At 46.1% G+C, this 13435-nt stretch overlaps 1 protein-coding gene across 3 annotated transcripts in view; it reads left to right on the forward strand.

The window, feature by feature from the left end:
* Nucleotides 1-13435, forward strand: part of ULK1 (unc-51 like autophagy activating kinase 1) — a 75823-nt gene that overhangs the window by 31408 nt on the left and 30980 nt on the right. For all 3 annotated transcript variants that reach the window (XM_077187582.1, XM_077187581.1, XM_054646068.2), the window contains exons 10-12: nucleotides 3241-3299; nucleotides 7057-7139; nucleotides 9998-10048. In XM_077187582.1, coding sequence (XP_077043697.1) covers nucleotides 3241-3299; nucleotides 7057-7139; nucleotides 9998-10048 — 193 coding nt within the window. The remainder of the gene's footprint in view (nucleotides 1-3240; nucleotides 3300-7056; nucleotides 7140-9997; nucleotides 10049-13435) is intronic.

Consider the following 13435-nt stretch of genomic DNA (forward strand, 5'->3'; position numbering starts at 1 on the left):
GTGTTCATGGGGACAGGAATTCCTGGAACTGGAGGGTAATTCTGCTGAGACTGGGTGCAGTGAGTGACTTGTTGCTGTAGTCAGTGGACCACTGCCTTTTGGACCAGTGTTTGTGGGTCTTACCCTGCTCTGTTGGCAGTAGAGAGAAATCCATGGACTACTAAAGAAAAAGATTCAGGGGCTGGGGTTTTGTTTGCTTGTTTCTGGTCCTTGGGCTTTCAAGTCCTCTGAATGCCAACCTCTTAGTTGTGGGAGTCTTAAAATACCAGAAAGCATTTTCAGTAGGTTTTCAAGTTTTTCCCTAGAGCTGCTGAGCTAGAAGCCACATTACTTATTTATTTTTTATTTTTAACATAACTGAGTCCCCTTTCTTCACCTCTAAATCCCCAAGGCAAGGATTCAAAGAGCAGAGCAATACCATACACCTGCTATGGAGTGTTGGATAGACAGGGAAGGTGTGAAAGTCTCTGGCCCTCTTCTGTCTGGATGTTGGGCTTTTGTGTCCAGCCTGGCCCAAGCATGACAAATCCACTGCTGAGTGCTTTTGGAAGCACCACCCTGCCTGCTTTTCACATGCAATTCACTGCCAGGCAGCCAGCACTGAAGGGGATTTGGCAGGGTTCTGCTGAATGCCTTTGTTGGCTCAACATATTTCCACTGCTGCTCAGGACAAAGTAACAGAGTGGCAGGATTGAATTTGCCCAATTGCCTCTATATATAGAAAGGGTAGACAAAACCAAAATGCAGCTGCTCCTAGTGACATGAGAGGGGGACTGAGGGTGTGCACTGATGTGCTGGGGTGCCCTCCTGGCCCTAGGGAAAGCTGAGCTGTTCTGCATCCCTGGTTCTGATGGATGGGTGCTGGCCCACAGGTAGAAGTTGGCTCTGTGTACCTTGAATGGAGTGGTTGTTTCGTGCCTCTGGTGTTTTTCTTGGGCAGGGTGTATCTGCCTTGAAGGCAGATTTCAATTTAAGTTCTTAGCTTCCTAGGTGAGGGAATTCAAGTGACATTTTTACCATATTACAAACTTGAGTTGTTTGTTTTTTTTCCACGCTTCTTAGAGAAGCAGCATTTATTGAAAGGAGAGGTGAGCAAAGTGGCTGAGGGTCCTAGTGCTTTATGAATTGTATGACAGCAAGAGAGCAGTGGTGAGGTTACAGAGAGCAGAACTGTGTGACTCAGTCAATTAATAATGAAGTTACATGAAGCTGCAGGTGGTTTTACCAAATTATTGGTGATCCATGGCTGGCTGTGCTGGGCACTCACTGGAATGACTCTCTTCCCCTGGAATCTGCTCTGGGGCCAGCCTTGAATCACAGGCTCAGGCACAGCCCAAGGGAGGGAGTGTGGTCTGGGTGGGGAGGAGCCTGGCAGGGCAAGTGGGGCTGGAACTGAGACAGCAGAACCTGCAGGAGCAGCATCCCTACAGGGACGTCTCTTGAATCTGTACAAAGAGGAGGAAAACTTCATTGAGAACTTAGTTTATGTCCAAGCCAGTGCTTAGAAACATTCTCTAATGAACTGGTCTGCATATATGTGCTGCTTTAAATATACTCCCTCTTTATTGCCAGGAAAATTCTGACAAAACAGTGTTTGAAGTAGATCAGAGCTTCATTGTATTTGTGAAACAATTGAGCTGTTGCAACAGGAAATGACCAGAGCAAGCAGCCAAGGCTTGTATCTCTCTGAAGTGAATGAGCCCTTCCCTCCCTGGGCTGGAGTTCTGCCCCTCCTTTTACTTTGTCTGTCAGGAATATTTGTCATCACTCTGGGCAATGTGGCCAGGATATTTGGTGCAGTGTGTATGCTTGCCTCCTTAAAGTTTGCCAAATATTAATGTAATTACATTCCAAGATCTGCCAGGGGAAGGTGTAAAATGGAGTTTTCCTGAATCAAATTGAGTGGCAGCAGCTGGAAATTATGATGCAGTTTGGCATCTGTGTAACAAGGTGCTCTGCTTTAATTTTGATGTTCTTTTGGTGTAGCTTCTGTTGGTAAGGCTGTGTAAAAAACACTGCCCTGATGAATACTACACAAGTGTGTTGATACTATCAGCTTTTGAGACTACCTTTGGTTTCTTTTGAGGTTTTTTTCACTGAGCTCTCAGTTATCCTAAATTTTCATCTTCAGCCAGAGGGAGTAGGTGGTGTTGAAACAGCATCTTATGTGGCTGCTTTTCCAGCCATCCAGTGATCTGCAGATTGGCCTGTCTGATTTGCCATTTTAAGCATCTTAATTGACCTTAAATGCTTCTAACTTAGAAATAGAAGTAGGTGGAAGGCTCAAGGGGTTTTTGAGCCTGCCCTGAACATCAGGAGAAGCTGCCTGTTGCCTCCTCATTCACACTTTCCTACACACTGTGCTGCACTAATAATTGATTGCAGATGAATTCCTCTGATCTTCCTGCCCTGTTTATGTGTCTCCATGTCTGTGTCGTGCCATCAGCCTGCTCTGCCTTTAATAAAGCAACTTTGCCTAAGCAGAAAAGCTTGAGACTCTAGGGTTAATTTACTGGCCTGTATTATTCATTGCATGAAAACAAGTGGAGAATTTATATTAGGGGATTTTTATCTGTCTGTGCTTGTCTACTGGTGATTTTATTTTTAACCTCAGCTGTAAACCTCTTGTGCCTAGCCCCCACCTTTTTTTTTAATCCCATCTCTCAGAATTTGGAATCTTGTCATCAACATCCCCCACTGTGTTTATTACTGCACAAATAAAATAGTGCTGTGGCTTGAGACCTTCTGGCTTCCTGGAACTAAAGTAGAAAATCCTAATTCAGTTGCTGTTGCTCCGTGTTCCTAGCCTCTTCACAGATCCCTTGCCCATCATCAGGCTCCCTGCCCCTTTTCTAAATGCCCTGCAGCATTAATCCATGTTCTCAGCAGGAGCTGCCATTCATCATTTGGGGCTCCTCACGTCTACAATTATTTTGTCTCCTGGGTGAGGCTATTAGGCCAGCTCAAACCTGAGCATCAGAGCCCAGTGCAGTGAAGCTCAGCCTGTGGAAGGGCAGAGCAGGACAGAACCAGGTCAGGGACAAAAGGGCAGCAGGTTGGAATATTGTATTTTCACTGCAGCACAGGGCTGCCTTTTCAGTCTAAAGCAAGCTGCATTGTCTGTGCTGGTCCAGCAATTAAAAAGAGCCTCTGCTCTTCAGAGCTACAGTGAAATAAAGATGCTAATCCCTTTCCTTCATTGTCAACTGCTTCATGTGCTGGTTTCTTTCTCCCCCACAGGCCAGCAGCCCACAGGATCTCCGCCTCTTCTATGAGAAAAACAAGATGCTGATGCCCAAGTAAGAATTTTTCCAGTGTCAATGTTTGTAGGCACTTGTTTACTCTGTGTTTACACCTGTCCTTGCATGCTCCTGGCTTGTCACTTGGGGAGGTGACTGAAGCATTTGGCCTCCTGCCTTTGCCCATCCCTGAAGCCAGCAGTGATGTGGCCCAGGGGAAGTCGGACAGCAGCAGACAGCCAGGGCTGGGGTGTCCTGTCTCTCTGCAGGCTCTGTTCTCCTACAGTGCCAAAATTCAGGGCTCTTGGTGATTCCAAGAGCCAGCCAGAGGTCCTGTTGCACACGAGGCTGCCCTGAGGCCGAGAGCCTTGGGAGGGACTCAAGGCAGCTCTGGGATGGTGTGAGCAGCCAGGCTGCAGCTCTGCTGGAACCTGCTGCACCTGACTGAGGATCACATTCCCACTTCTCACGTGTCAGGGCAGCAACTGCTTGTGTCCATCCTGCTCTTGGGGGAAACACTATCACCTCCCTGGAAATGGACACTGCTGCAGTTTGCAGGGGGAAGAGAGCTGCTCTCATCCCAGCAGGGTGTATGTTACCTCTCTGCTGTGATTTGTCAGGGTATTTTGGTTTTGTTGCTGTGGTCCTTTTCATTTCTGAGCTTTGAAAGCAGAAGCTCATGCTGGCTCTGAAAACCTCAGCCTGGTACAGAGACAGGACTGAAGTTCCAGATTGTGTATCTAAAATCTGGATGGCCTTTTTTAACCAGAAAGTTATCCTCCAGTTGGCAGAGCTGCTAATGCAGCCATAGATGCAGGAAGTTCATTGGGTTACTGTATATGGATTTTTCTTTTCCCTTATCAATTCAGACAGCTCCAAGAGATAACTGGAAGGAACTGTCAAGAAGCTGGAGCTCTTATCAATTATTATCTGCATATCTTGTGATATGCAGTTAATTTCCCTTTAATTACTTCCTTTTTTTGATTTGGGGAGAAGACACAAATTTCTACCAGGATTATCTCTGGGGCACTTGGACTGAACCAGAGGGTGTGATGGAGTAAAACACCTAAAACCAAACAATTTAAAGCAAAAATGTGACTGCATAGTTGGAGCCAGTCTGTGTGAGCAGAAATTAGAGCTTCTGTTTTTGCTACATAGCCCAAAACATGGCTGCTCACCTTTAAGGTGGCCCCTCTTCTAAATGAGAAATTAATCCATAAAACTAAGTTTTCTTGTGTTGATCCCACTGCCCTGCTGTTGTTTGGCTCATGGTGCAGGGAAGGGGAAAATTGAACTCAGCTGTAAGAGGAGAGCATGTCTGTTCTTGTAGGGATTAGTCCTTTGAGTCCTTCACAGTCTGCATTTGCCATTTTCACTTATCTGCACTTTTGAACTACCAAATTCTTCCAAAATTCAGCTCCAAGGTGATTGTTTTTCTCACTGTGGAAGTCAGATCTGACCTGGCCTTTGTGTAAATGGCAATTTCCTCTTTCCAAAGTCAGCTTGTCTCTTTTACATGGGCTGCAATCTGTGCTATTCCTGAGTAAACATGAATAAACTCCTTGAGTGCCCTGCCAGCACAGGATGAAACACAAAACTACTCCAGAGACCTCATTCTCAGACTGCAGCAGTGCCAGGATTTGGTTTCATTTTCCTTGGGACTATGCAGGCTGGCACACACTTCTTGCCATGGCCAGGGAAGGTGTTTTAGCTTGGGAATGGAGTGGGGAAGCAGTCCCTGGCTGCACTGCTGCTGCTCCAGGTGAGGAGATGCTCTTCTGAGCATCCAGGGGAGCCCATGGCAGCAGAAGCCCAAAGGCCTCACAATTTTAATGGTGATGATCTAAACAATTAACATTCATTGTGCTGGTTTGCATGGCAAAGTACATCCAGGTCATAGGGGCAAGGAGACAGATTTGTTGCTCCTAGAAAATAATACTGAAGGGTAGCAAAGCTAATACTGAATGTTGGTCCTAGAAAATAATACTGAAGGGTAGCAAAGCTTGATGCTTTGGACATAGGAAGTGAGAGGAGACAAACAGGCTGCTAATCTGCACCCTCTTCATCTGTGTTGTGCCATTTGAAGTCCATGAGTTGATGTACCTGTTTCTTGGCTTTAAAACCAGGGTTAAAGTCATAGCTGGGAAATGGACTTGTTTTGAATGAGAGCTTTATGTGTCACAGATAAATAAATGATGGTGATAACACTGCAGGGCTGCAGGACTCCAGCACTAATGCATTTTTCAGGAGGCTGCTTGCTGTGGTGTCTTTGGGTTATTCCATTACACAATGTGCTTCCAAGGGACACCTCCTTTGATGGGGGGCTCAACCTGAGTCTCAGTATGAGATGGTGCACAAAACCAACAGACACCTCTCCAGGGTCTTGGTGGCCTCCTCCTGTGTCAGCCTGAGATGGTGCACAAAACCATTCTAGCATCAGGGATGGAAAAGCAGCTTCTCCAGTACAAACAAGGATGAGGGATGCTTGCCATCATTCTCTGATCCTGGGTTCAAATTCCTGCCCCAGCAAGGCCTAAGGCTTCACAGAGAAATAGCTGGATGCTACTGAAATGTGTAAGCACATACCTTGCCTGCCATCTTCTGTTTCTGTGAACAGTTTGGTACTGCTAGCTAGCCCCCTTTTTTTCCCCTCAGTATTTTTGAGCTTCTGTTTTACCCCTGTCTGTGGCAGGGAGTGTTGGTGGAGATGATAAAGGAAGGAAGGGTTTTTTCTCACAGCATTGGTCAGGCTTGGCCTCAGGGCAGTGACTGATGCCAGAGCCACGTGCAGAGCCACTGAGAGCTAAAATTACTGTGCTGGGCACACATGTCATTACCTCAGCTGACCCAACATGGGGAGAGGGGAAAGCCTGGCAGAGCGTGGGGGCCATGCTGGGAACAGCCATGATAAACAGAGTTAATACTGAGAGGAGCTGCACCCACCCACGCCTCTCCAGGAGAGCTCTGCCCCAGCCCAAAGCCCCCAGCAGCACTTCTGGGGATGGAGGCAAGTCAGCAGAGCTGAATCCACTTATGCAAGAGCTGAACTCTGCTTTCCTTGCCTTAATCCATTCATTTATTCCCTGCATTTTTCAATCTGCAGGGGTTATGAAGAGCTGTCCTGGCCTCTCCCCCATCTGCTTGTGGGGTGAGGGAGAGCACAGTGCTTTACCAGCTCTTTTGTGTTTCAAAGGCTATTGAAAATATTTTCTTCCTAACTATGCTGAAAAGTGATGTAATAACTGCACAAATTTTAGCTTGCTGAGGTGGCAGTTGCTCACATCTTAGTGGCCTTTGATTAATCTATGCTGTATATCCAGGAACCACATAGACAAAGGTTACTTGCTAGTCTTACATAAGCTGCACTGAAAAATAAATGCCTTAATAAAATGGTGGTAATTGGTGATACATTTCACCACCAGTGTCATAATTGGAAGCTTCCCCTTGGAAACTGCTTTGTTCTAGTGATCTTATTCCCATTAGAGCAAGTAGGAGTGATTTTATTTATTATGTGTGAAATACTGCAAGTGGAATGGGCTTAGCTGAGCACCAGAGGGATGACACTATGAAGGGAAGGATCTGCAGGTGCTCGTGGGAGAAGCCACTGAAGCAAGATGAGCTGTAGCCTGACCAATGGCAGTAGGGAGTGAAACTCAAAATAAATACATCAGTGATCAGCCTCCCTCCAGTGAGCTCCTGCTGTTCCTGGCCCAGCAGGCATGGAGTGAGTTTGCATCTGCCAGTTGCCTTCCTGAATATGTAAAAGCAGTTTAAGTAGACTGCCAGTCTCTTACTTTGCTGTTGTTTTCAATCCTAGCATCCCCAGGGAGACATCAAGCCACCTGAGGCAGCTCCTGCTGGGCCTCCTGCAGCGGAACCATAAGGACCGCATGGACTTCGGTAAGGCCTCCTTCCACTTGGAGCTCTGCTGCTCTCCCTGTTCTTTTGGCTCTGCTGAAGCCTCTCTGCTTTTGGCTGGTGCTAGGAGAAGCATCCAGACACCTGGATTTCACCTGTGCCTGGAGGGTTGCATGATCTTGGGGGGTTTTAGTTTATGTGCTGGAAAGTCAGTGCTGATTTCAGTACAATTTTGTAAACCAGGGAGACTTGGCACACTTTCAGCATGTGTTTGTTACTTGCATTTCCTGTCCTGGCTTCTGCTTTTATCCTCTCTCTGAGCTGTGGTTAAGTGTGCTACTAGGTAAAATGTGTCTTGTGTATCTGTGCTTTTCTGTCACAGTTTCTTCCCAGAGCTGTGAGCTGTACTCGTTTACTCAATAATCCAGTCACTACCCTCTGCTTCTCAGGGTTTGCTGTGATAATCTGAGCCAGGAGCTGCTTGCAGACCCTTCCCTGCTTCTCCAGTTTCTGTGGAAGGAAGCCTTGGTCCTTCCCAGGGCTCAAGCTCTCCAAGCCTTTATCTCAGTCTCCTGACTTGGCTGACATGAGGATTTCCCCTTTTGTCTTAATTCCTTCCAAAGTGAGATCATTCATTGTGAGCCCAGTGGTTCTGACTTGGCAGCATCTTACAGATGTGTTTTAGCTGAGCTCAAAGGTCTGAAGAGCCTCCTAGGAAAGCCATGCCCTAGAGGAAAGCAGACAGAGGTGGAGCCTTTCCTTGAATGACTGAAAAGACCAGGTCATCTAAAGGCAAACACATCCTGTGAGGGTTCAGGATGCTGCTTTTTAGTCAGACTTGGGTAAAATAGTTTGATATTTCTGGGATTTGAGGGTTGGTTTTCTGTTGGGTTTTTGTTTGCTTATCTGCTCAGGAAGGTTGTTTCCTCCTGGGCAGCACATGCTAGGTGATGAAGAAGAATTGTTTTGCACCCTTTGTTGTTCTTTTGGATTAGAGATACCAGGAAAGCCTTTCTGGGGATGGTCAGCTGGATAAGCAACTGTGGATTACCTGAGGTTGATGATAGTTATCCAGTGATTAATGCCAAGGACTGGTTACTGGAGTGTAGAAATGAGAGAATGAGCTTTTGAAGAGTTGTTGAAGCTCCTGACAGACTGGCTTGGATAGAATCACCTGGCAGGGTTATTCCCTGCAGATCTTTTATCTGGGCTGTGGATCTCTACCTCTCCTCTCATGCTGCTGTGCATTTCAAAAGAAGGTGTCTTTGAGGTTCTTGATTCCCTGCTGTCAGAAATTGTCTGGCAAACCTTTTTAGCCCATATAAGCTGGTTTTGTACCTCTTGGGAGTAGAGAGCATGAGTCCATGTCTAACACTTGGAAATTTGAGGTAGTAGCTTTTGATATCACTCTGGACAGCAGTTACAGCACATCTTGCAGTATTGAGATTTTTCCTGTCCTTAATCACATATTTTTCAATAAATTGGCACGTCCCCAGAGGAGAGGGTTTCCTGCTGTTCCTTGTTCCCTGAGACCCTCAGCCTGGAGATGTCACAGTGACCTCCACAGAGCTCAGCTGAGCCACACAACAGCAACTCATCAGCTTGAAACTTCATATACTTGTTGTGTGTCCCAGCTGCTCTTCTGCCAGGAACTGATGCTCTCTGCAATCTCCAGATTATCTAAAGGAAAACCAGGAGGGTTTCAAGTTGCAAGTTTCCTGCTGATGATTACAAGCTGGGTTGTTTGAATTTTGCTTTGCAAGCACAGCTAATAAGCAGTTTGGAGCAAGGAGTGGGGGAAAAGTGAAAGAAATCATCATTTCCACCCCCTCAGTTGAGTCAGCTTGGCTGAGGGATGGTACCCTCCTCTCCTGCAGCAGGCTGAAAAAGAAGCAGGAAACCCCAGCAGCTGAGCAGCTCCCACAGGATGGGGATGTTCTCCATCCACAACAGATCTAATCTGTGAGATGCCAGCTTTCCCTGCCAAAGATTTCCATTCCTTGCCTTGGGCTGAGCACCAGACCACTGCACTCTCTGGCTGCAGGACCCTGGCACGGCTGTGGGGACAGGGATTGTTAAAGGTTAAAAAGCAGACAAACAAAAAAACCCAGTGACTGTGTTCTGGAAAGCTCAGTCCCCAAAGAGGAGCTGTTTACAGAAGGAGTTTGTAAACCTTGGGTGTTGCAACAGGAAATCCATTCTGGGAAAGAAGCTGGAGCTCAGTAATCAGCGTTGATCCATGGCTGACACTCCCAAAAGTCTGAGTTGCTGATTGTGATAGGAGAGGGCTCTGGCACAGAGCTGCAGTGAATCAGAGATGAAGGAACTGGGAGAAGTGGCTACTTGTGAGGACAGGCAAACATGCAGAGTGTTCAGCAAGCCAGGACAGAAGCTTTTCTTGGCCTGGATCTGTAGAATGAATTCCCATAATGAGGGGAGGAAGCAGCAGTTGTGTTTGATGTGAAAGGGAGGGAGTTCTGGACTGTGGTTCTGGGCTGGCCCATTAAAAATGCATTTCTGCCCTCAGTGCATGATGGGTTTGAGTCTCTGTCATGGAAGATCACTCGGGGAAAGTCTTTTTGTCCATCATTCCTATTCCCTGGAGTGAGTGGCAGTGCAGTGTGATAAATGCAGCTCCCCTGGATCCCTATATTTAGGGTGATTCACCATCCTGATTAGCCAGGGATCCAATTAATTTCCCATCCTTATTTCATGAGCAGGTCCTGCATCCAGTCTCCAGCCTGTAGTCTTGACCACTTCTATATGCAACCACAGTCAGTCAGCTTCCATTGTTGCATGGAAAAATCACTGTATAACACTAACTTCCTGTGTTTTATCTGCTTTGTAAACTTTTTACAGGCATTTTCTTTCAATGAGTCATTGTTCTTGATTTTTTTCAGATGAATTTTTCCATCACCCATTCTTGGATGCAAGTGCCTCTATGAAAAAATGTAAGTATTGCATTTTTGATTATAACTGTTTTTGAACCATGGCCTGACTTCCTTTGCTGTTAGTTCAAAAGGAAAGAAAAATACTGCTTTGTGTTTCCTTAGTTATTTAGGCAGGGATTCAGTGTTTATTACTGTGTCATGTCCAGATTTTGCCATCAAAATGTATTTAATTTTACTGATTTTGTTCAAAGGGATGATTTGGGAATATTTAGAAACCTAAAGTGGAAGCAAATGTAGTTTTGAAATGTATTCAGCTGCTTGTGGGAAGTGCTTGTACAGGATTTTGCCTCATAGTCTTGCTTTTCATCCTCACCTGTAGCACCATTCAGGCTGGTGAATGGTGGCACTCTTGGCCCTGCTTGCCAGGCTGGCTGTGCAAAAGCCAAATTTTGTGGCTACCAGATCTTGTTTCATCATTTACATCAAAGTTCTTGATACATCTTGTTTTAGAAAGGTTACATTTGTTACTCTGTGGGAGCTGGCCAAAACAAAGATTTCCATTGCAAGTTCTCTCTTCCTCCTTTTGATCCAAAACTTTGGAAAAGTTGCAGCCACACATATGGTTCAGAGGTTTGGTTTTGGTGGAAAACAATTCAGAATTGCTTCTAGTGCATGGGGCATCATAGTCCTCTGCCAGGAGACTTGGGTTAGTGGAATTGTCTGTGGTTGTCTTCTCTGGAGGGATTCTCCTGGACATTTAATCTCCTGAGTAAATGTAGCACCAAGAATCTTCATCAGTGACTAATTTGGGGTGCCCAGTGCCAAGTCTTGGAGGAAACATGTCCAGCACAAACCCAGTTTCCCTCTTAGATGTGTGCCATGGGTAGACACATCTTGTCTGATATCCACATCACTCCTGAGCCTCTCTTGCTTTCCTGCTGCCAGAGCAGCCCTTCTGAGTTGTCCCTGATGAGATTTTACCTGTGCACTCAGGTGATCGTCCTGCGGGCAAGAAAAGGCGCTTCTGGTTTAGGGGAGCTTTCAAAGCAGCCAGGGCCCTAAACCCCCCTGTGCCAGCAGGGTGTGGGGCCAGCCCTGGCAAACAGGGCAGGAAAGGACTCTGGCCCTACAGGGCTGCTCCTGAGCCAGCCCAGCTCCTGGCACCTGCTGTCCTGCGTGGGAAAAGCCCTTTGGAGTCTGATCCCCCTGTGGGCAGAAGATCTCCTCCTCAGGATATTCTTGCATGCCCACCAGCTCACCTCCTGCCTCCAGCCATCCCACTGCTTCACTGGCCAGGGGAGCAGAAAACCCCAGAAAAACAGGAGAGGGTTCTCCTGACTTGGCCCCGGTTTCCAGCTTGTGCACAGCTGCTCTGTAAGAACCAGAGGTGCCATTATGAGCAGGAAAATGTAGCTCAGCCTTTGCCACCTGCTGCACCAAGGTTAATGGTGTGGGGTCAAGGACCAAGAAAAAAAGCACCTTTACAGGCAGGTAAGGCCTGTGCAAACTCCAGACCTCTCTGTCACCCTGCTGATCCTCGCCTCCGGACATACATCCACAGCCTGGAGCCCTCTCCAGGCAGGAGAGACTGCTACTGGTTCTGAAGACATGGGAGAAATATCAACCCATTGCTGGAGATGTTGAAGCTGTGGTGCACAGAAATCTGCTAGTGGAGGAGAGAGTTCTGGTAGTCTGCTCTGAGGTCTCTGCCAGCAATGGAGCCCCTCTGACCTGTGCTGAAGAGCCTGGAGAAGAAAAGGCTGCCTGTGGTCATTTTGATTTCTGACAGGAGGGAGAAGAGCCAGTGTATCAGCAAAGGCTGGGTTATGGGGATCTCCATAAGAAGAACTCACCTGAGATTGATGGGATGCTGTCTGGCATGGCCGTGGGCTTGACCCTGGCACAGCTGTGGCTGAAGTGTCTTGGCAGGGCTGCAGTTCTCAGAGGGTGGCTGCCCTGAGTCTGTGTGCAGAGCTAGGATGAGTCCAAAACCTTGCTGGGCTTCTTCATCTCAACACATGGCTCAGCATCACAAGTGAAGGAAATACCAAAAAGAAGAAGATCTGCATCTGAACCATGATGGTCGTGCTCAGACTGAATATCATGCCTGCAGTGGAGAGCTGAGCAAGGACCAGTGTCCCTTGTATTCTTGCTCTCCTTGAGAGCTGATAGTTAGCTACCACTAAGTCATTCACATCTGACTTTTTTTTAATATAATGGAACTTTGGAATTCTGGAAAACTGATGAGTCCTCAAATGTAGATCATTCTGCAGGTGGATAATTTTGAAGCTGCTAAGGCAGGGGAATTCCCCCTTGTTGAAATACATATTCATGTTTTTTGAGATGCTTCAGCAAAATCAACATTTCTTTCAGGAGTCTTTCAATAAGGCATTTCTGACAAGCACCTCTTCTTCCCTGCTGTTTTGAGGGATGATTGTTTTCATGTCCCTCCTTGGAGACTGGGTTCAGGGCCCTTGGGCTTTGTTAACTAAGATGCTGTACTTTATTTTTTTGTTTGTTTATTTATAATTAATTTTATATTGTGGGGTTTGTACCTGTGACTAAGCATGTACTTTAGATGTGTAAAAATTTATTAATAAAAGTTTTAAAATGCTGTGTCTAGTCAGACTGTCGTCTGTCTGTAGCCAGCTCTGATCAGCATTTGCTATGGGGCTGTGTGTTGCAGTAATAACACATGAGAAGCCATAATTAGATGCTTGTGCAAGTCTTCTCTCAGTAAACACTTTGTAATTGGTACCCGTGCAGAATATTTTGGAGGTTTTTCTGCTCCTGCCTTTAATGAATGAGAAGCTGCTGCCTCCTTGGCTCTGAGTTTAGAGAGCATGAAAGGTGAGTGGTTATGGTTCAGAAGTGCAGGGGTGCTTCACTCCCTGAAATACCTGTCAGGCTTAGCTTGACTTTTGCCATCTTTTTAATCTTATTGTACATCAAATACTCAAGTAAAAAGCAGCAAAAAAATCCCCATGACTTTTGCATATAAAAGATTTTAATGCTGCAGACTTTTAAACTCTAAAAAGCAGCTTATTTGCACAAGTCCTTTCAGAGTTTGCACTCAAACTTTATTGCCTTGTCAGAGATTGCAATTAAAGAACTTTTTGATGAAGGGTTTTAATTGAATCAGATAATCAGGAAAGTGCATCTCTCCAGTGTATGTAGAACTCAGATTCCAAATAAAGCTTTTCTATAAGACTTGAGGGTTGGATATTTTTAGGACAACTGAGCCCCTGGTAGGATGATGTGTCAGAAGTTATTTTTGCAAATATAGGATCCAGCATCAGGATTCATACAGCTGGAGCACAGGCTTGCCTTTATGGCTCCCAGCTCTCCCATTTTGAAACCAGTTGGCATTGGTTACACAATGTACATAATGTTTTGCTGCTGGAGCAAGTTGGAGAGGACAATTATGAAAACAGACTTATTTACATT

The sequence above is a fragment of the Agelaius phoeniceus genome, chromosome 18, assembly GCF_051311805.1.
Source record: "Agelaius phoeniceus isolate bAgePho1 chromosome 18, bAgePho1.hap1, whole genome shotgun sequence".
NCBI lineage: Eukaryota > Metazoa > Chordata > Aves > Passeriformes > Icteridae > Agelaius > Agelaius phoeniceus.